At 49.6% G+C, this 22,247-nt stretch overlaps 1 protein-coding gene across 6 annotated transcripts in view; it reads left to right on the top strand.

Annotated features, from left to right (window-relative positions):
• The window catches only part of PTK2 (protein tyrosine kinase 2), a 168,961-nt gene that overhangs the window by 110,467 nt on the left and 36,247 nt on the right, over window positions 1-22,247 (top strand). For all 6 annotated transcript variants that reach the window (XM_039845918.1, XM_039845917.1, XM_039845912.1 and 3 more), the window contains 5 exons: window positions 9,583-9,639; window positions 12,144-12,241; window positions 19,004-19,088; window positions 20,199-20,299; window positions 21,996-22,111. In XM_039845918.1, the coding sequence (XP_039701852.1) occupies window positions 9,583-9,639; window positions 12,144-12,241; window positions 19,004-19,088; window positions 20,199-20,299; window positions 21,996-22,111 (457 nt within the window). The remainder of the gene's footprint in view (window positions 1-9,582; window positions 9,640-12,143; window positions 12,242-19,003; window positions 19,089-20,198; window positions 20,300-21,995; window positions 22,112-22,247) is intronic.

Here is a 22,247-nt window from a genome sequence, read left to right as displayed (position 1 = left end):
GAATAATTGTGTAATTTATTAAAATCTAGCTGCATGAGTCAGGACAAAAATATTTGATACTTTTACAAGCAAGAAATCGTATGAATGAATGAATATTATTAAGCTTTTGAATGTTTAATTTTTACAACTTTTTATCGTGGGGAATTGCAGACATACAGCGTAAAGAGAACGGAACTGTGTGATGATCTCCAGGTGCTCATCACCCAGATTCGGTGCCTCCACCCCATTACAGAAACACACGTTCCCCAGTAATGGTAAAGTGTCTAAGAGTCAGGTACGCAGTGCTGGTTGACCTTGGTTTCCTGCGTCTCCTGTCTCCTCCTAAGTCTGTTCAGTAGGACTCTATTTTTCTTTTCCCTGATTGCAATTTATCTGTTGAAGAAATTGTGACATGCTGTCATTCCCTATCTACCCTCTGGATCTGGCTGATCACATCTCTGTGATGTCGTGTTGAGTGCGTTCCTCTCAGGGCCCTGTAGTCCTGCATCTCCTGCAAGCTAGTTGTTAAGATTGAGAGAAGTTTGATCAGTCAGGCTCAGTGATTTTTTTAAAGACTACATCATGGGAGATGTGATGTGACGTCTGGCTGTGTGTCTCTGTGACATTAAGATGCATCGGTAGATTTGGTCAGTCTGCGATGCAGCCACTATAGAGATCCTGTGAGCATTTCACCTGATGGCTTCGGCAGCTACTGATGTTCATGCCTAGATTTCGTTTGGGGCCGCAGACCGGCGACAAGTGAGTTCTGTCGTTCCTTCGTCAGTCGTTTAGCTGGAATACTTCTAAAGACAACTTTCCCTCGTCCGCTGCTCAGTTACCCTAAGGAATGGTTCCTTCTGGAAAGACACGGAAACTGCCTCGTTCTTTCCCTTTATTCACCAGTTTTTAAGATGAGGCGCTGCCTCGCTAGCCACACGTCGTTCTGTGGCGTGTTCTCGTTCGAGCATCATGGGGAAGGCCTGGTTTTGAACGTGGTTGAGGCTGGACATTCCCACGACCCCCCAGCTGGATGATTTGCTAGGAGGACCTTTTCTCAGAACACGTGGCTCGGGCAGAGTTCAGCATCGTCAACACTCAGCAGTCCGAGGAGGGAAGCAGAGCTGAGTTCTGGCCAAAGGGGGCCGTCGTTTCCCTTGCGTAGCCGAAGGCGACAGAAGAAGACCGGCCCACTGGGACCGACCGCGTCGGGCCTCGGTGTCGCCTTAAACGTTGTGGGGCCTGCAGCATCCCGTTCGAGACGTTTCTGGACTTTATGTTCACCTCCACGTTCCTCCGCCCCTGACATGCCGATCACGTCCGTGCGTTGGGCCGTCTCCCCGGGCCCACACCCGACGTCCTGATCTTTGTGGCGGGGTCCCTGTGGGTCTGCAGTGAAATTTTCATGCCGCCTGTGTCTCTTCTGCCATGTGTCACCGCCGCAGAGCTGTGTCGTGTGTCCCTTGTCTGACTGTGCTTTAATTTGTCTCGTCGCCGTCACCGCACAGGGACGCTGCTTCTCCATCTCCTCACTGAGCTGCGAGCTCCGGGGGGCGGTCTGCGATGGGTCTCGTCGATCCAGTTGCATTTCCGATGAGTTTCTGGGTAGTGAGCGGGGGCGGGGATGCATAAATGATGCTCGTGGTAGGCGCTTTGGAACCTGCATGTTCAGACATCCTCATCACCAGGTTTTTATGTTCAGGTGATTTATTTAAGGTGCATTTGAAGGTCTGTGAGTCCGTCTTTGCTGATGATTGGGGGGAAATGACTCATAAAGCTCTTTCACAAAGCAGGATCCGGTAGTTGCCTGCAATTTTTTTTTTTTTCATGGTCGAATGTTAGATGTGCCTTGAATTATTTATCGGTCTTTGTTTTTTGTCTTGTTTCATTTTGTTTTGGTTTTGTTATTTGTAAAGATACCTGTACCTCTACTTGGCTGGCTCCGAGGAGCTGGGAGACTTGTTACTGTCTTGCTAAAAGTTTGTTTCTAGCGCTAATCTTGCTAAAAGAGAAGATTGCATTTTAAAATATTAATGTGTTTTTAAAGCCCAAGTCAATCATAGTAAGAAATTGTGTCAGTAGTCAGATAAAATGTTGCAATTTTGTATGTTTTTATAGCTATACCTTAAAATGTAATGGAAGTTTTCTTTTGAATTGAAATAATGTTTCTGTTTTTCTCTCTTCTTCTCCTGCCTCTTCGTACAGGAGTCAGTCACTGCCAGCATAAAGTTAAGAAAGCCAGGCGCTTTCTCCCTTTGGTCTTCTGTGCCCACGACCCTCCCCCTGCGGGTACTGCCCTCACGTTCGCACAGCTCTCACTAACCACAGTGCCCGTGCCCGGACCTAACTACACGCTTGTAGCTGGCCCTGAGCAGAGGCACCTTTCCTGGGTGTTCGCGTGTGTGCTACCCGCTGCCCAGCAGCGACAGGGGTGCGGGTGTGCATACAGGTCTTTGGGCTCCTCTCCTGAGAGTGGACTTTCCTTTGCCTGTTTGCAGATTTGTACGTGCATGGCAGGGCAAGGAGGAGCTTCCGGTGCTATCATGGGTCTTAGTGTTGTATCCCGGGGGCCAGCGGATACTCCGTGTTCGCATTTGATAGAGCATGCGGCTGGATGAGGGGAATGGCCACGAGCCCCAGGGGGCCGCTTTTTCTGCTTTGGGGGCAGCTGTTCAGGGATGCCGTAGCCAGGCTACTTGGAGGGTTTTCCAGGAAAGCAAAGGTTATTTGTAATAATGGAAAAGGAATTTCTCCAAATGCTGCGTAAATATAAATGGAAACTTGACTTGTCATCAGAGCTTCAAGTGCCTTACTAACTGCTTAACGGCTGGGCTCACCAGAGGAGCCCCAGCCGGGCTAGTCCCCTGGTCGTCATTTAGCACACACACGACTGACTGGTAGTTTTCATTTCTGTCCAAGGGTTGAGGGGGATAGAAGCCATTTTTAACATTTAACTGTGAGAGGCAGTCTAATTAATTTTGCTTAGTATTATGGAAACTGACTTAAACTCTAAAGCGCTGCTATGTAACTTTGTATAATGTGTTGACAGCTTAAAATTTAGCATAACGCCTTAAATCAAGTAAACATACTTACTGCTACAATCTTTCTTTTAGCTTTGAATTAGACTTTGGGGGGTAATTTTTTTGTTTTCCTTACACTTTGATTTACTTGTCATTTTAATAGTGTTTTCCCTCTCTCCCCTTCTCCCTTCCCTCTCTCTCCTTCCCTCTCTTCCTCCCCTGCCCCCTTTCTTTGCATGCCACCTGGATCTGCAGATGAAATTAGTGGGGACGGTAATATTTATTTTCACATTCATGTTACTGATATGAGATAATTATTTATTGATTTAATGTAGTTCAGTGTTTCATGAAAGGCAAAATGTGGTTTTAAGCCGGCAGAACAAGTATGAAAGTGATGGAGTGAGCGGATGGTCTCTTAAAAATCGTTTGGGGCTCTGCCACGGAAAGACTAGGTTTATTACATCTCAGTGGTAAATTTGAGTTGTATGTACTCATAGCGAATTTTCTAGATTTCATTATTAAAAACTTCGAGTTATAGAAAATAATGTCAAAATGTTATCGTTCAGCAAGATGAGTCCCCCTCGACAGCACTGGCTGGTGGAGATCCGTGCCCAGCTGCCCAGGTGCAGTGCTCACGTGTAATCATTCCTCGCGTGGGAGCCAGGCAGCGGAGAGGGGGGCTGAACGGCGGTTAGAGCCACAGCGACTGCTTAGAGAAACAGCAGCTGTAGTGGTAACGGTCCTTTTCCAAGCAGTTGGGGATCGCACTTAATAAATGAGAAATGTAAAAGTCACATTTAGTGTCTTATGTTTCTCGTCTACCTCGGGCACGGCCTGCGTGGAACTTTATACTGTTTTATCCTAAAGGAGTAAGATTGTTTAAAATGAAGGGGGAGGGGTGTTTTTCCTCTCGTGATTAAATGGAAGGTTGACTCAGGCGTCACCTGTTCGTTGTGGTGAGCGGGTTGGTGACTTTGGCTTAGCGAGCAGAGCCCTCGCAGTGAAGGACCTTGACTCTGTGCCCTCGAGGATGTGCAGCTTCTCCGGGCACTTGCAGCAGGGGATTTGAGCTCATTTCTAGACGGAGCCCCTGGCCGTGGCCAGTGGGCAGCTTCACGGCGGGCGTCCGTGTGAGCAGACCCCTCGTACCTGTGCCCGCTCGCTTTCCCAGCCCGGGTCCACCCTGCCACTGCTTTCGTCTTCACTGTCATGCCGCTGAGCAAACGGCGATCACTGGGCTGCGGGATGAACTAGCCCGCGGCCGCCGGATGAGGGGCAGGTCCCCGCCCCAGCCTCACGCTGCCCCCCGCCCCCCGCGCCGTCCTGGCTCCAGCCCACTCGCTGAGTCATCGTGAGCAGATTGCCTCGTGTCCTGCGTCCTCGGCTGTGAAAGGTCTCCGGGGCGTTGGGGGGATTGCTGCAACAGCCTGAGAGCTAGAGAAGTGGCTGCACGTCGTCGGTTGTCACCAATTGTGGATGAAACGAAGCACTTTCATGCCTTTTCCCCCACATTTGCATCTCCCGGTACAGGGCCCCTGAGCGCTGTTGTTCCCATCTGACAGGCGAGTAAGCCGAGCCTTAAGCATCCCATCACAGGTGTGGGCCAGCGGCCCGCCGCCCGGGGTCCACGGGCCAGACGCGTGCGCCACCTCCTGCTTTTGTGTTGGCCCTTGAGCTGAGAATGAGCGCTGCATTTCGCGATGGTTGGGAAATCAATAGTATCTGTGGCGTCAGCTACGCGAAGCGCACATCTCAGCACCCCCGAGTGAAGTTCTGTGGGGACAGCCACGCTGCCTTGCTGCCGAGTCGCTGTGGCTCTTTCTCACCCACTGGAGCGGGGACAGCAGAGCCGAGTGGTTGCATCCGAGACTGTGCGACCAGCCAGGTCCAAACTGCTCACTGCAGGAGAAGTTCGCCGCCCCCGGGCGGGGTCGTGCAGCCAGCTCAGGTCGGAGAGCGAGGCCAGAGCAGACCCTCCCCCGTCGGGGAACCAGCTGGCAGAGGTGCAGGTGTCCAACACCAGTGCCGCCAGGGGAGAAGGGTCACCGTTTCCTTCCAGGCAGGCAAAGGAGACACGGGACAGTCACCTTGTCTGCAGCCTCTGCCCTGGGAAGCTCAGCAGGGTGTCAGCACCCACACGTTTTTGAGCCTGGAAGTTTCCGTGGGGCTCTGTTTATTCACAGCCCAGCGATGCTGTTCCTCGTCCATGGAGGCCCCCTCCGAGCCTACAGACCGACCCCCTTCCCAGCGACCCCAGAAGCCTCAGGCTCGTTCTGCGTGCAGGTGTTTCCGGCAGCGACCCTACCGTGTATCTTTCCACCTTGCTTTAAGACGGGAACTCAGTACTTTCTTAATTTCCGAGCTGTCAGTACCTGTCCTTTGTCTGTGTCTCCCTGTCACCACACGCTGTGATGCCAGGCCTTTCATATTATAATGTCGTCCAAGGTTTTAGAAGTCTCCATGTTCTTTTAATGTTTATTTTGAAATATTTAACTCATGGGCCAGGGATCCCAAGCCTGTCTCCCGAGTCCACAGGCCCAGATGGGCCTCCCCGTGAGCAGCCGCGGAGCAGGCTCTGCCCGTGGAGTGGGGGTCCCCGGAGTGACTCCAGGGGGACGTTCACGTCTCGCGAGGAGACGCGCTCATCAGCGTGAGGGCGGCTGTGCGCTGGAGTGTTGTTCCGATACCAGCCCCCAGGGAGTGGCTTCGGGACCTCGAGAAACTTACATATCCCCCGGGCGCCTCAGTTTCCTGCCTGTGAAACAGGGATGATGATCACAGTACCACCTCGTAGGATTTTTTTCAAGGGTTAAATGACACTGTATGTCATTGTTTACAGCCGGGTCTGCGTATGGTAAGCTCTCGAGAATGCTCGCTGCCATCATCAGTACTAAGTGGAGGGTGCAGATCTGTGAACCTGTCTCCTGTTCTTGTTTTTCTTTGATCACGATTATTTGGGAGGCCCAGGCTGTTTCAGGCTGGGCTCCAAGTTTTCAGAGGCCTGTGAGTATGTAAAAACACCTCTCCTATCTGTGTCATACTGTCCCGTAATCCTAAAAGCCAAGAAATTAAAATAGAGAATAGAACCAAGTCAATATCGAGAATTCTTGGAGAAATATGGCCAGTATTGCCATTCGCAAACACCTTCGGCGGTTCCAGTGGGACTTCAGTGCGTCCGCGCGCCCTCAGCAGTATTGACCCCGCTCCGTGAGAACCAGCTCAGGAAGGATACGAGCTCCGACGTCTCCGTTCACATGACCCCTGCTGCACACGTCTACACGCCAGGTGTCATTACGAGTATTTCCCAGATAGCCTGGATAATCCCCAAAGGTTTCATATAGAATTCACATAGCATCAAAGGAAGAAGATTACAGGCTCTTTCTGGTGACTGTGAATTACTGAGGGGTACGGACTTGATTTTTCCCAGCTCAGGTTCGTGTGCTAGCCTGATGCACACTAGCTTTTTTATTTCTAGTGCCTCAGTATTTCAGAAGTTGGTATCTCCGCTGAGGGTTTTGTGGAAGGAGGCAGTCCCAGCAGCCATCATGGTCAGACAGACGGGAAGGCCGAGCCTCTCAGCAGGCGGGGAGCCCAGCGCCCCCAGCGCCAGGTCCCCCCAGAAGCAAAACCTCATGCACTCTGCAGGGCCACCCTCAACTCACAGCATCTCCCCGAATCCTCACAGCCACCCCCCAGGGATGCACTCCCATTTGACACATGAGGGCGCAGCTGAGGCAGAGACAGGTGCAGGGGTTTCTCGGGGTCAGGCAGGCGACCCCCACGCGTGTGGTCCTGCGCCTCGTCCCGAGTGCCACAGCTCTGCCCTTCGCTCCTCGGCTGTTCTTTCCCACGTCGACAGGGACGCGTCCACTCACAATGCGTTCATTCTCTAGTTTAGCAGGTGTTTACGGAGCACCCACTCCGTGCCAGGCACACAGGGCTCCGCTCCCATGGGGACAAGTGGCTGACAAGGAACCAGGGACTGTCAGATGGTCGTGAAAGATACCCAGGAAAATAAAACAGGCAACGTGATTAAGAGTCATGGGTGTGGGGGGCAAATTAGTTTGAGGAGGGCAACACTGAACAGGTGACACTCTGGCTAAAACTAGAAATGGCTCTGAGCCAGCAGGAGCAGGCGGCTGGTAAGCCCTCCGTGAGACGTCCCCGCTTTGCTGTCGGGCAGTATTGTACCTTCTCCATCCAGGCGGCAGATACCGTGTTCCCTGACAAGGCTTAAGAATGGGGACAGTGACCCTCCCCCATGGCCCTGTGACACTTTGGTGCCTATGGAGTTGCGTGGTCCCTAGCATCTCCTTAAGCGAGGAGCCAGGTGCAGGCTGGTCAGAGATCCTTGAGCCATTCTAGCGATAGGGCGGCTGGTGGGGGGAAGCAGGGCTGGGAGGTCCAGGGAGGTCTGGGCAGCTTTCATCCCGGAATCCGGCCACCTCGGCGTCAGCAAGTGCCTTGTCTGTCCCAAGGCCTGTGCTTTGTAGAGAAGGCAGGAAGGGAGCATCTGTTTGTGGCGATGCGGCCTCCGTCTTGCTAGCTCCCCAGGGGAGTGGTGTGCAGCCGAGCCTGCTGAGTTACTGACCGTCGAGAGTGAAGGTCAGCGCACGTCCGCAGACCCCCGGCGGGGCTCCCGTTGGCCCCCTGTGAGAGCAGATGCCGCCCTGCTTAGTCCTGTTTCTTACGTGTGCCAAGTGGCTCCCTTCCGTCTCCAGACTTCATCCCTCAGCATCTGTTAAGCCATCTTACACGAAAGCAAAGCTGTGGGCCTAGAACGTGACAATCGACTGTTCTTGGTGTTCAATGAGGACAGGATAATAGGGGGAAATACAGGAATAAAGAATGTAAGGTCTGAGGTTGGTTCGATTTTTTTCTTTAATTCCGTACGTAATATTATTTATAAAAATGTAAGAATAATATAGATTATTTACTTGTCACGTATAGTACTTATGGATACTTTTACTTGCTAAATGTCCTAAAAGAGTATTGATTTATTAACTTTACATTCCGGCGGCTGAAATTTTAGTGATGACTACAAATTAAGAAACAAATTCTCCCAGGAGCTCTGAGATTTGATCTCAATCATTATCATACCCATACGTGGGATGATTGAATCCTAGAGTCTGTAAACCGTATTTAGTCTCTTTGTTTGGTTTGTATAATTTTAACATCCGAATGAAATAATAGTGGCATCACTGAAGAAAGAACTTTTAGCTTTTGGTTTCTCTGGGTTTCCGGTGGCTGCCGGCTGCAATTTTCAGAATGGCCTCTGTCCACGCGGTGACTCAGGCAGGCCCGCCTCCCTCCCCCACACCCCCTGCCCAGCGCCCAGGCCCTCTGCACAAGCACCCAAGGGTGTTCCTCTTCCCAGATTTTCCATGTGATTGTTACTCAAGTGAGTGATGGTTTTCTTCACGTGGGTTTCTCTCCCATTGATGTGGGTTTTTAACAAACGTTTTATTATGGGAAATTCAGGCATAGACAGAGAAACTGGGATAACGCACCCCACCTACCCATCACAGGTTTCACGGACGGTCCTGTTCCCTTGGTCTCCCAGCGCCCCTCCCCTCCCCCTAGAGTACCTAGCGGCGAATGTCATACTGCTTCACCTTTGAGATACGTGTGTGTCTCAAAGGGAGGGGAGAACCCCTTTGAACACAGCCATGTCATCCACTGAAAAAATATCAGTGACAGACGTTAACTAAACTTTCGGTGCAGATCAGCTTGCACCATGTGCATGTATCACGTCAGTATGTTGTCACCCTAAACTCATACAGTGTCACGTATCGGTGATATCTCCATAAAACCGCAAAAAGAAAGCAGGCGAGGAGAGGGCGGGGATTTGCCAGCAGTGACCCCTTGCGTCGCGGTGGCAGTTGTGAGGTTGCTGTGTCACTGAAAGGGACACGCGGAAACCCTGGGACGCCTTCCTTGTCTCAGGAGAGAACTCACTGTTCTCTCGTTTTCTTCTTGGTGGCTCTTTTACCCTGTTGACATTAACGTACGCTCTTCAAACACCTGAGTGAAGAATTTAACGAGATAAATTCCTGGGTTGCTTTCGCCCTGAACAAGTGAAATAGAATAGCCCAGTTAATCTCCTCAAAAATTGGGCTGCCATTTTCGTTTTCCAAAGGAGAGCATTTAGACGATGCTGTAGAGTCTCAGGAATAATGCCAGATATACCGTGTTTTTGAGATACCGGTCGTGTTTGGAGACCTCCCCGCAGACGGTGGCGTGCGTGTCAACCTGTGTCGGTGTGGTCGAGGCAGAGGCGAGCAGCCAGTGCAGACGGGTGGCTGTCAGTCACCCACGTAGTCGTTGCTTTCTGTCTTCCACAAGGGCCTTCTGTGTTAGCGCTGTTTGCTCTGAGAAACAAGCCTGTGTCTTTTACCATAGGACCGTGATGTCACTTTTATTTCCATAAATGACTCGTGTGTGAGCAAAAGTTGAGTAAAAGTGTTTTAAGAATATGACAGCATAGTAGGGAATTTAAGCAGATCGTTTTGCCTTTCAAATTACGTTAAAAGCCAGCAGGTCAAATACGTAACGTCTTCCAACATATTTGTTTCCTTTTGTACAGAAACAGACGATTATGCGGAGATTATAGATGAAGAAGATACTTACACTATGCCCTCAAGTAAGTACACTGGTTTCGCTGTCGTTCAGATTTGACAGTTTTAACTTCTAAATATCTCGCATTTAAAAGTTTTACATATTTATTGTCTTTTTAGAACTATTTTTAATACCTCATTGAGTGCGTAACGGAAATATTCTTTTCAACCTTCAGAATTCTGTATTTTAAGTGCCTAAAACTCAGTAGTAAGTTAGTTTAGTTACAGGACTTTGGTCAGCTTGCTTTCTGGGTCTGTGGTAGTGCGACCTTCATTGATTAGGGTATTGTTTTCTCTGTGGAAAGGAGCATTATTAAAGTTAAAATGAACTCCCGTATCCAGTTTTGAATATGTACCGGGTGGACTTTCCCCTCGACTGGCTGCTCACGGAGGGGCCGGGCGGCTCCAGTGGGCAGTACGGGGGCATAGAGCTCCCCGTGACCTTCCCACCGCCCGGGACCCCCCATGACCTCCCCAACGCCTGGGACCCCCACCACCCCCTTGCCACCTGGGCCCCCCACGACCTCCCGCCGCCCAGAATGCCAGCACGCCCCTTCTCCCTGCGGCACTGCTTCTCGGTTGGGGACAGTCTGGAAGCCCCAGGTCCTGCGCTGGAGCGTGTAGTCCCGAATCTTGAATTGGAGACTCCCTCGAAATTTCATTCACAGAAAAAATTTGTAAACCTGCCTCTTAAAGAGGCCCAGTTCTGACTCCACCTCGCAGCCTGGCGGCCTCGGTAACTCGGCACCGGATGCCCAGGTCTCAGTAGAGCTTGACGTGTTCGTGACATAAACGGTGGGGTGCTGTGCCCTGTTGAGTAAATATTTTAAGGTGCTTGAATTTAGATTTACTTCCTCAGTACACACTGAGGAAGATGTTACCGAAACAAAGAGAAGCAGCCCGCCCCGCTCAGGCGTGCAGCATCCTGGCGGACCCCTGGGTCCCCTCCCAAGAGCTCCTGTGTCACAGGGCGGCGTGAAGCAGAGGCGAGCACGGTGACTCGTGTGCACGGTTTGACTTGCAGACGTTTGGAAAAATGTTTAAATTTGAGTTTAAATTTTTGGTTACCCATTTAGTCATTTTTACAATCCTGCAGAAAAGCTAAATTTTTATTTGTGTATTTATTATTCAGAGTTGAGTAGTAAATGTTCAGCATGGCTAACTTTTATCCATACCTCACAAAAATAAGTTATCATGTAGGAATTTATGAGATAGAAACGTAAAGTATTGTTTACGTCACATTGAATTAAATTGAGGAGATTTAGTTTTTACTCGTGTCTTGTTTAAAATTATATTGGCGGTTACAATATTTAGCAAAGTAAACATTATTGAAATGTACTCTCCGAGTTTATTGTTGTTAACCTAATTGCTTTCAGTTATTTCTAAGCAAGGTCTTTAATTTTTTTCTCTCTTAATTGCAATACAGAAAGCTATGGAATAGATGAAGGTAACAGGACTCCTTTAAAATAACTGCATTTGCTTGCAATTGCAACCTGTGGAATGATATGGGATGTTTCAGTTTTCTGTTAACTTTTATTTTATACTATTTTTCATTGGTTTACTCATGCTGTGAAATCAATGGAACTACTAGCTAAAGTGATTTTAAAGAGGAAATAACCATCTAAAATTTGGGTTGGGTTTTCTATATGATTTATAATTTGATAAACCAGGGAGAATGTTTTAAGATATTTGGCCATCGTTTTATTCGATTGGTGATTATACTAATGGCACATAGCAGGTTGGGCTACGGGATGACTTTCCTGATGGGAAGAAATCAAAATCCGTACTGTAAGGTTAATTGGATAAGAATCAAGCTACTAGGTTCCTAGTGGATTTTCTCTTTCCATGTGCCTTAGCAGTCTATAAATACTTGGCTTTATATAAATCAGCCATTTAATCCATTAATTTGAGGCAGATGCTCCTAAAAACAAAATACTCATGATTTATGTGATATGTTCAACCTGATTGCAATTCATCTCCTTTTGAAATTGGTTTTCAGAAGCTACCTCTTTAAACTCTTTTAGCTTCATAAATAATACCGAGATAGGGTTATGATAGAGTGGAACACTCTTAAACTTAAAATATACGGTTACTCATGACAATTTTTGTTGCTTCCATATTTACAAACTTTATTTATAAAATAATTGCTTTAAATAACTTTTTAGCCTTCACATATTAATACCTGAACTAATAGCACTTATTAATTAAGCCTATAATTTAATATCTGGAGAAATTATTTAGAAAACTATCATATAGATATAAACTAAATCAGACATTAAAAATAGTTAAACAATCTACCTTTAATAGAACTCATTGTTTTGGCGGTTCAACCAGTGCCATAATAGTTACATAAACTTTTTTTAAAATGCTATTTAAGAGAATTCCACTGTGTTTAAAGCATTTTCATAGAAAGATGTGTCACTGATGAAATTTTTACTCATGGATGATAATGAAATGAAATGTGTCAAATGTTTCTACGTTCGGAATGTTGTTCCTAAGCGTTTTTTGATGTATGGATTCTGTTTTGCAGCCAGGGACTATGAGATTCAAAGAGAGAGAATAGAGCTTGGGCGCTGCATTGGAGAAGGCCAGTTCGGAGACGTGCACCAAGGCGTTTACATGAGCCCAGTAAGTCCGAATATCTGGACTGCTCGTGACTGTTTAAGTTTAAATTGCTTTTCGTCTGTCTTTATAAGTCCTTAGTTCTTTGAGGTATTTACCGTGTTCTTTTTTAAGCTCATGTATGTCAACTTACTCGATATCTTCAAAAATCAAAACATGTCAGAATTAGCTCCTAGAGGGCTGGGTCCGGTCCTTTATTCATTTTAATCTTTCAGCCTCTGTCATCAGTAATAGATCCCATAGATGATTGTCCATTGCATGGAATCGACAGATAGATGACCAGCGTCAGCAGCAGGTAGCCAGTATCCCTGCTTACCTGCATTCTCCAAAAAAGAACATTAACTTGCCTCAACTTGCCCTCCAAGAGATCAGTGAATATTAAAAATTATTTCTTTAGTAATAGCTTTATCGAGCTATAATTCACATAATATAAAATGCACTCTTAGTGTGTGCAGGTCGGTGGTTTTTTAGTGTTTTCACAGAGCTGTGCAGCCATCATTGCAGTCAGTTTGAGAACATTTTCTTTATCGCAGAAAGAAACCCGTTAGCAGTTACTTCCTATTTTACCCTCCCCCAGCCCTTGGCAAACACCCGTCTACTTTCTTTTCCTCTAGACTTGCCTATTCTGGACGTTTCGTGTAAGTGGAGTGAAACGCTACGTGGCCTTCTGGGGCTGTGTTTTCCAGTTAGCATACTGTCTTCAGAGTCCGTCCGTGCTGTGTTGTGTGGCCGTGCTTCGTTTCTTTGTGTTGGCAGTGACGCTCTGTTCTCCGGATAAACCACTCCTTGTTTATCCGTTCATCGGTTGGTGGTCGTTGGGGTTGCTGCCACTTTTTGGCTATTACAAAGAATGCCGCGAACGTTCGTGTGCAAGTGTTTTGTTTACACGGTCCCAGCCCTCTCGCGTGGATGTTCAGGAGTAGACTTGCTGGCTCATACCGTAACTGTCGAACTTCTGATGCGCTGCCGAACCGTTTTCTAAAGAGACTGCGCCATTGACATGCCGGGAAGCCGTGCGTAACAGTGCTCGTTTTTCCACTTACCGCCAGCTGTAATCATCGTGTCTTTTTTATTAGATCATTAATTTTTAAGCGACAGTTAAAAATAATAGTGTCTACTAGCTCAAGAAACTTTCACGATTGACCTGTAGGGTGCCCCTGCTTTGCAAACTGCAAATGGCATTTCCCCCCAGTAACGTCGTATCTCAGCTTGTCACGGCCTCTGCGTGTGCACTAGCGCTGTACTCATCAGTCATTACTTCCATGACCCAAGAGCTGGAAGAGATGATTGCCACCATGTAGCTCGCTGAACACATCAGAGGTTCTGTTTTTTAAAGTTCAGTTATAAAAGCCTTTTCCCTTGAACTTACGGAAAAGCATATCATCATATATTTTCAGCTGTTAGCTTCTCTTTCAATTATATCTGTATTGTTTATCTTCCTAATTCTCTTAACTCTGCTCTTTGAAGGAAAGTGGAGTAGAAACAGTCCTGGATCTAAATTTAATCAAAAGATCTAAACTTTAGACTCAGGTAGAGCAGAGACCTGGCTCTACCTGACTGTGAGGCTTCCTGACTGTAAACGATTCAGTTGAACCTGCTGGTCTCTGAGCCTCCTTCCATCTCTCAAGTTCGTGACCGTAAGCATTCTGAAGTCCCCCACAGCCCACCGATGTCCTGGGATCACACAGATAAAAGCAGCGTTGGTGGACTTCATCTCAGTCACTTCTTAAATTTTTTTAATTTTTCAGTTAGTTGATGTTCAATATTAGTTTCAGGTGTACAGCATAGTGGTTAGACATTTATGAAATTCAGTGGCTTTTTAGCCTTTTCACTGAGCTGTGCGACCATCATTGCAGTCAGCTTGAGACGTTTGAGAACTGGTCCCCGATTAGCCTAGTCCGCACCTGGTACACTATACACAGTTTTCACAGCATTATTGGCTGTTTTTCCTCTGCTGTATTTTACATCCCTGTGACTGTTTTGTAACAACCAGTTTATACCTCTTAATCCCTTCACCTTTTTCACCCCCCAAACCCCCCCTCTGGTAACCTGCAGTTTGTTCTCTGTATCTATGAGTCTGTTTCTGCTTTCTTTGTTCACTTATTTTGTTCTTTAGTTTCTACATGTAAGTGAAACCCTATGGTGTTCGTCTTTCTCTGATTTATTTCACTTACCGTAATACCCTCCAAATCCATCCATGTTCTTGTAGATGGTAAGATCCCATTCTTTTTTATGGCCGAGTGATATTCCATGGTATATATCTACATCTTATTTATCCAGCCATCTGTCGAGGGGCACTTAGGTCGCTTCCATATCTTGGCTATTATAAATAATGCGGCAGTGAACATAAGGGTGCGTGTATCTTTTGAAATTAGTGTTTAGATTTTCTTTGGATAAATACCCAGAAGTGGAATTGCTGGATCATAAGGTAGTTCTATGTTTAATTTTGGGGGGAACCTCCACACTATTTTTCATAGGGGCTGCACCCCTTTATATTTCCACCAACAGTGCCCAGGGCTCCCTTTCCTCCTCATCCTCACCAACACTTGTCATTTGTTGATTTATTGACGATGGTCGTTCTGACAGGCGTATGGCGATATGTCATTGTGGTCTTAATTTGCATTTCTCTGATGATTAGTGATGTTCAGCATCTTTTCGTATGTCTGTTGGCCGTCTGTATGTCCTCTTTGGAGAAATGTCTATTCAGGTCCTCTGCCCATTTTTCAATTGTCTCGTTTGGTTTTTGGTGTTAAGTTGTATGAGTTCTTGATGTAGATTGGATGCTAACCCCTTATTGGATATATCATTGGCCAATATCTTGCCTCATTGAGTCGGTTGTCTTTTCGTTTTGTTGATGGCTTCCATTGCTATGCAAAAGCTTTTCAGTTCGATGTAGTCCTATTTGTTTATTTTTTCTTTCGTGTCCCTTGCCCGAGGAGATATATCCAAAAAAATGCTGCTAAGAGCAGTGTCAGAGAGGACGCTGCCTGTGTTTTCTTCTAGGAGTTTTATGGTTTCAGGTCTTACATTTAAATCTTTAATCCATTTTGCGTTTACTCTTGTATATAGTGTGAGAAAATGGTCTAGTTTTGCTTCCTCACATATACCTGTCTAGTTTTCCCAGCACCGTTTATTGAAGAGACAACCTTTACCCCATTGAACATTCTCGCTTCCTTTGTCGTAGACTAAATGAGCACATAGGTGTGGGTTTATTTCTGGGCTCTGTTCTGTCCTATTGGTCTGCGTCTGTTTTTACGTCAGTGCCATGCTGTTTTGATTACTGTAACCTTGCAGTATAGGTTAACACCCAGTAGTGTGATACCTCCAACTTTGTTCTTCCTCAAGATTGCTGTGGCTACCGCGGGCCTTTTGTGGTTCCGTATAAATTTTAGGATTATTCGTTCTACTTCTGTGAAAAATAAATGCTATTGGTATTTTGATAGGGATTACATTGAACCTATAGATTGCTTTGGGTAGGATGGACATTTTAACGATGTTAATTCTTCAGTGTCAGTAAATGTGAAGCTCATCCGAAGGCTCATTCGCACATGTTTTTTTCTTTATTAAGAAACGTTATCATCAGGCTTATTTGTGTTATTTGAACTTCTGCTGATCACATGTCTACTAGCTGTTATTAATTCAGAACCTAGTCATAGACCTTTTAAGTAGATGGAGTGGACACCAGAGCGCTATTTTTATTGGACATTGAAGAACGTCTCTCTCCCCCTGAACGTTGGCTGTATTTTAAAGAAGGTTTTGAAAACCATATCTTGAGCAGTTACCCACACACGTTCGAATCTGCTCCTTTTAAGGTTTTCAGAAAAAACCCTTGGAGCTGACTTTTCCTCCAGTGTTCAGGTCCGTCTGCGGGCCGTGGGGAAGGGTTGGGCTTTTCCTCTAAGGAGGCTGGGAATAGAAACCTGTGCGGGGCTTTCAGCAGAGCCATGAGCTGCCCCGTGGAGATCAGGCGGCGGAGTGGCACACGGACGTGCTGTTCGGGAAGGAGCTTGGGAGGGAGGGGGCGACGGCGGCGAGCTCACAGCGGCAGCAGGCGCGGCCAGGGCGCTGCTCTGAGGGGGGGACCGTGGGTCTTGCTCCTGGATTGTTGGATCTAGAGGAGATGAGGGCGCTGGAGGAGTCGAATGGCCCCTAGGTTGTTTACCTGGAGCAACCGTACGAATGCTGTTTACTGAGACGGACGAGACTAAGGAAGAAACAGGTTTCCTGGGGGTGTATTCGTTAGCGTTCTCCAGAGCAACAGAAGCAGTGGGGGCTGGAGTGGGGGCTGAAGGATGTGTGTGCGCGTGTGTGTAAAAAGAGATTTACCAGGAATTGGCTCACGTGATTCCGGAGTCCAACAGCCCCAAGAGAGCCGGCGACCCAGAAGCGCTGGTGGTGAGCTGCAGGCCGAGTCTGAAGGCCTGCGGGCTGGCGTAGCCAGCGGTGTACCCCAACTACAGGCTGGGAAAGCTAGGGTCCCAGCTCGCAGGTGGCGGGATACCCTCTTACTCGGGAGGGCCAGCCGTTCTCTTCAGGCCTTCAGCTGACCAGATGAGTCCCGTCGCCTCAGGGAGAGGAATGGGCTTGACTCAGTCTGTCAGTTTGCACGTTAAGTTCGTCCAGAAACACCCAGAATGATGTTTGACCAAATATCTGGGCACCCCGTGGCCCAGTCAAGGTAACACATAAAATTACCCATCACAGTGCGATCTCGGGCGTTGTGCTTCAGTCATATCAAGTTTAAAGTCACTGCCACAGCCTCGTCGAGGCCGGGCGCAGCGGGCTGGGCAAAGGGAGGACTAGCGCCGGGAGCCGGAGGGCGGCGTAGCGGCGCCGAGTCCTTTGGCACTAGAGGGGGTGACGTAGACCAGCTGGCCTGAGGGTCAGCCCGGGGATGTTCCAGCATTGAGCAGGTCAGAAGTAGTACCTTGTCCCGTGTCCCCTCTGATGCCAGTGTCCTCCGCGTGAGGCTGGAGTTTATGTGGACAGCCACCCATAGCTCCGGAGCAACGACTTCTGAGGAGACTCAGCATAATCGAGTTTCATCAGCACTCAAGGCATGGGCGCCATTTTAAAGCCAAGTCTGTGACAAGCAGTAGATCCAGCCCACGCTGGGGGGTAGTGGGCACTGTGGGAGCACGCCGCTGCCACTCCCTGCAGTTCGTCACCACGCACTGCCCTCAGTCGCTCTTCAAGTGCACCCTGTCACAGAAGGGCCCGCCACTTCTCAGCACGCCGGCCTCGGGCAAGCCACTTAGCTTGTCGGCCTCAGCTGACTCTGAGATGTGCAGCCTGGTCCTTCTGCACCCTGTCCTCGAGAGGAAGGTGCCTGGGACGCCTCATGAGATAGTTGACATAAAGCTGCGTAAAGAGACGTTCAGCTCCTGCTGAGCAAACTACAGACAGATTAGACAGCCCTCCCAGGGGACCAGTGTTCAGTGCTGTTCACACCTGTGTGGTAGTGACACCCGCCGTCCCCTCCCACCGGGAGCTGCAGGCTTCCCCTGCTTGGTCTCGCCCCCTGGGGACCCTGGCCAGAGAGGAAGAGGGCACAGCGGCGCTCAGACTCGCTGTCCCCCTGCGCCTTCCCTCCCGTCTGCCTCGCCTCTCCGCCTCAGCGGAGTGCGACACCCCGTATAAAACACTCAGTGTGACGTAAGGAACAGGGGGTCCCGGCAAAGACGCTGTAAGGTGAGGAGGTGAGCAGGAAGCGGCTCGTGGGCGCCGTGCGGGTTTGCGGGGTGCCTGTCCCCGCAGGCCTGTGGCGCCCTGTTTTGAACTATTGGGAAAAGACCGGCTTCCGTGCCCCCCAGGACGCGCGTTTGCTGGGGTTTCCCCACCTTGCGGGGCAGCTGTGGCCGCCACGTTTCCCCTCTCCTCCCGGACCTCGCTCGGAGGGCCGGCCCGAGACCTCCCGAGACCTCCTGGGACCTCCGTCTCCTAAGCCGGTTTCCCCTCGTCCGGGGCTCTCGGTGGGTGCGTCCATGTCCTGGCCGCTTCCGGACTGTCCAGCCCCGACTCCCCCTGAACCGCAGTCACTGCGCTGCCACCCACTCACCTGGGCGGCTCGGGCGGCTCAGCTCAAGCCTGGCACGCCCAGAGCGGGGCTTCCATGTTCCACGTCTGTGGTCCCCTTTGTCTGGCCCCAGACCCCAACCCGACATCTGCTTGCGTCCCTCGCCCCCAGGAGCCGTTTCGCTTGCCGCAGCGGAGAGGTCCTGCCCAGCCGCAGGCCGGTGACTGCACCCCCACCACCCCGGGCCAGCACGTTGCCTGTGGGCCTGGGAGGCCCTGGGGACGTCGCTGCCTCTGAGCTTAGCGCCCCGCCTCCGCCGCAGTCCTCAGGGAGGTCCGCCTGGCACAGCCGCCCCCGGCCCGCTGCCCCCGCCCCGTGTGCCCTCCCCTCCCCCCCGCCGCGGACCGACGTGTCTGGACCCGTGTTCTCCGCCACGGTGGATGGAGGGGTTGCTGTGGGCGCCCACAGTGTGTCCCCAGCACCTAGAACAGCGTTGGGGGCGCGGCAGAAAGTGCACGTGGAGCCGGTAGCAGATGAATGGCCGGCGGCATTTCACACACATGTCCGTTTTCAGAGGGTTTTCGCAGAGAACCTGAAGTGCTCCTCTCGTTCTTAAGGTTTTACAGTTCTGGTTCTGTCTGGTCCAGAGCCACATAGTTGCAAAACAAACAGCCTGTCGTGAGTGTGCCACCGAGTCGTACAGAGAACCTCTTTTGGCGCGTGTGTGTGATTCTGTGATTTCCCCAACACAGGAGAATCCAGCTTTGGCGGTTGCAATTAAAACATGTAAAAACTGTACTTCGGACAGCGTGAGAGAGAAATTCCTTCAAGAAGCCTGTAAGTTTCTAGAAATGTCTGTGGAACTAACTCCATTTGACTTTCCATCAGTGAAATCCAAACTGTCTCTGAGGAAGAAAAAGAATATTTTGGCTTTTATGAGATAACTACATTTTTCTTGCCTTGTAAATTAATACCTGTGTTCGTAGAGGCCAATATCTACCTACAGATTTTTCCAGGTAAGCCCTGGGGTTTGGGGTGTAAAGGTAGATTGACTTGCCGTCTGCCCCTTTATCCTTCGGTGCCTTGTACCATTAAGCTTCATGCCGGAACTGGGCACTCGTAGAGATGGTCCTCGCCCAGGTGCCACCAGCCCCTGACGGCGCTCACAGATCAGGGAGGAAGCAAGGACCACGTGACAGTCCCCTCCTCCCGCCGCAGCCTCCCGCTCCAGGACTCCGGCTCACACCTCCCATGAGGAGCCCCTGGGGAGGGTCCCGTGTGACTAGGTCTCTGTGGAGCGTGGGCGGGCTCCTGTCTGTCCGGAGCCCTCAGCTCTTTCCCACCTGCCCTCAGGCTGGCATGCCCTTCCTCCTCTGCATGGCTGTCCCTTCCCCTCTGACCACATAAATCCTCTCTCCTCAGAAAGCTTTGTCACAGGCCCATGTCCCTCCCTTCCTTAAGTATTCATAGTTAAATATGCACTGCTCCAAAACTATTATTGTCTCTCCCTCCCACTAGAACTTAAGTTCCATGGGGTCAAGGATCCTGTCTGTTTTGCTCACTGTTCAGACCCAGTGTCCGGCACGGGGCTTAACCTGTAAGAGGCTCTCGGTAGACTCTGGTTGTGCGAATGAATCTCGGTGTCCTTCATTCCTTGTGCCTCAAATGACTACCTTCTACTCTGTTCCCATAAGTATTCACCACGTGGCAGTCTGATAAGTTAATAAGTCGGAGAGGAAATCATATTGTAATTTCATCAGTTAGGTCTACGTGTATGCTTAATCCCGCTCCTGTGTCTCTGGCCTAAGTCCAAGGCCCGGCCCGGCAGTGACTTCTGTCCCAGCTAGTTTATTTCCGTAGAGCGTTCAGGCCGAGAAAACACAGACGGCACCAGCCGTCACCGCCCAGCACCCTGCTGGGGAGTAACTGTGGACACTGTCCCCCCAGTGACGATGCGCCAGTTCGACCACCCTCACATCGTGAAGCTGATCGGAGTCATCACGGAGAACCCCGTCTGGATCATCATGGAGCTGTGCACACTCGGAGAGGTACCACGTGCTCGGGCCTGCCCCGCGCGGGCCGGCCGCCAGTGCAGGCCGTCTCATGCTGAGCAGTCACTCGGTCTGCGCTCGCTGTGGGTGTCCCCCATTTAAGGAAAGGAAGTCCAGGATGCGCACAGAGCCTCGGGGTTTTGATTCAGAGAGCATGAGTATCATGCCTTCATCATTGAGTCCCTCAGCCGAAGGTGTCAGGACTGCAAGCTGCAGGCCACCAGGTGCTGCTGCCTGCCCTCCGATGCCGATGCCGATGCCGTTGCCTGAGGAACTAGCCCAGTGATTCGAGGATGAAAGAAGCAATGTTAATGGGGTTTGGGTAAATTAATGCAGAATTTAGGTAAATCTGCACAGTTCCTTAATCTTCTAGAGAATTCACCTGGCAGAGGCTTAGACCGACTAACATTAGTCACAGTTTCTCTTTAAAATGTGAGTAAGAGTGTGAACAGCTCTCCTCATCCGACCTTCTCCAGAGTACAGAAACTAACTCTTTAATCACCTGGAAACCCGGTAGAAATGCAAATCCTTGCGCCCCGCCCCAGCCCTGCTGAGTCAGACCCTGGGCGGTGGCCTGGGCCCAGCACCTACTTATCATCTGCAGGCCACAGGTGGCCCTGTGGCTGGCCAGCTTGGGGATAAGCACAAGTGGATTTTTCAGATACCTAAACTTAATGTTCTGGTACTGAAACTCAGTCGCTTAACCTTCTAGAGTAGGACACACGGTCCGTCCTTTTAAAAGGTACCAGACACGGATTGGCTGTTCATGAGTATTGGGGTTGCCCGTTACCAGGAGCCAAAGCGAAGTTTGGGTCTTCGGTCCCCTTCATGGCGGCCTCAGCTCTCCCCCCCGAAGGGCCCTGCCCAGTGGCCCTCGAGCCCTCCTCCCCGTGTGGTGACAAAGTCTCCAGAGGGAGGAGGGAGCTTCAGGCTCCCCAGCGTCTCGTCCTCCTCTGCACCACCTTTCCGGATACGATGGAGTATTTACCTCATTTTTACACTTTTTCTGCTTTTGATTTTGAAGAATTTGCTAATTCTTCTGGGTTAAAAAACTTGCTAAATGTTTCTCTTTTTTTTTTTTTGGAGTGTTAAATTCCTCTGCCTTTCTTTGCTCTGTTACCATTTAGCTGAATTAATCATGGGTGGTGGGCTAAGTACCCAACACGTGACCATTTTGTCTTCCTGTCCCCGAAAGCCCACGGGGGTGGGAGGGAGAATGCTTCCTGCCTCTCCTCCCTCCTCGTCACCTGTCCTCAGATCTGCCTGGGACCTGGTGAGGTATGGAGCGGGGCGAGCTGGCCGTGCTTGCGTGTTGGGCTTCTTTGAATGGTAACTAGATGTTTCTGTTCTCCAACTATTATTATTTAGCAGTATTTTATAGTATGCTTTTTGTTCATTCCCTGGAAGCATCTTTCTGTATTTTTTTTTCCCCCAGAAATTTGTCTACAGTCATGAAGAATCCAATTTTAAAAAGGGATTCCAAATAAAGAACGACTAACCATAATTTCTGAGCTAGTATGCTTCATTCGTTATGGTTTCTGTCATTGCTGTCATTAGGGGAGAACCGAGGCCCTGCTTATGAAAACCGCATTAGGAAATAGGCGGCATCGTTGTTGACTGTGGCTCCTTTGCGCTGATTTTGAGTCCCTGTCACTAATCCTTTTTCCTTTTCCTCTCGGCTGCTGCCCCGAAGCTGCGGTCGTTCCTGCAGGTCAGGAAGCACAGCCTGGGCCTGGCGTCGCTGGTGCTGTACGCTTACCAGCTGGGCACGGCCCTCGCCTACCTGGAAAGCAAAAGATTCGTGCACAGGTGGGTCCAGGCGTCCCACCGCTCCGCCGCCTTCGTAGCACGCAGTGGAGAAATGGGGGGAGGCCCTTTGTACCGCTTGGCTCGATCGTACACGGTGCCGGCGTGTCGCGCTGCGTGTGTCCCAGCCGAGTGAAGT

Source organism: Pteropus medius, unplaced genomic scaffold, assembly GCF_902729225.1.
Source record: "Pteropus medius unplaced genomic scaffold, Ma_sr-lr_union100, whole genome shotgun sequence".
Lineage (NCBI taxonomy): Eukaryota > Metazoa > Chordata > Mammalia > Chiroptera > Pteropodidae > Pteropus > Pteropus medius.
The sequence above is the reverse complement of the archived record's forward strand: the minus strand, read 5'-3'. Positions and strand labels throughout refer to the sequence as shown.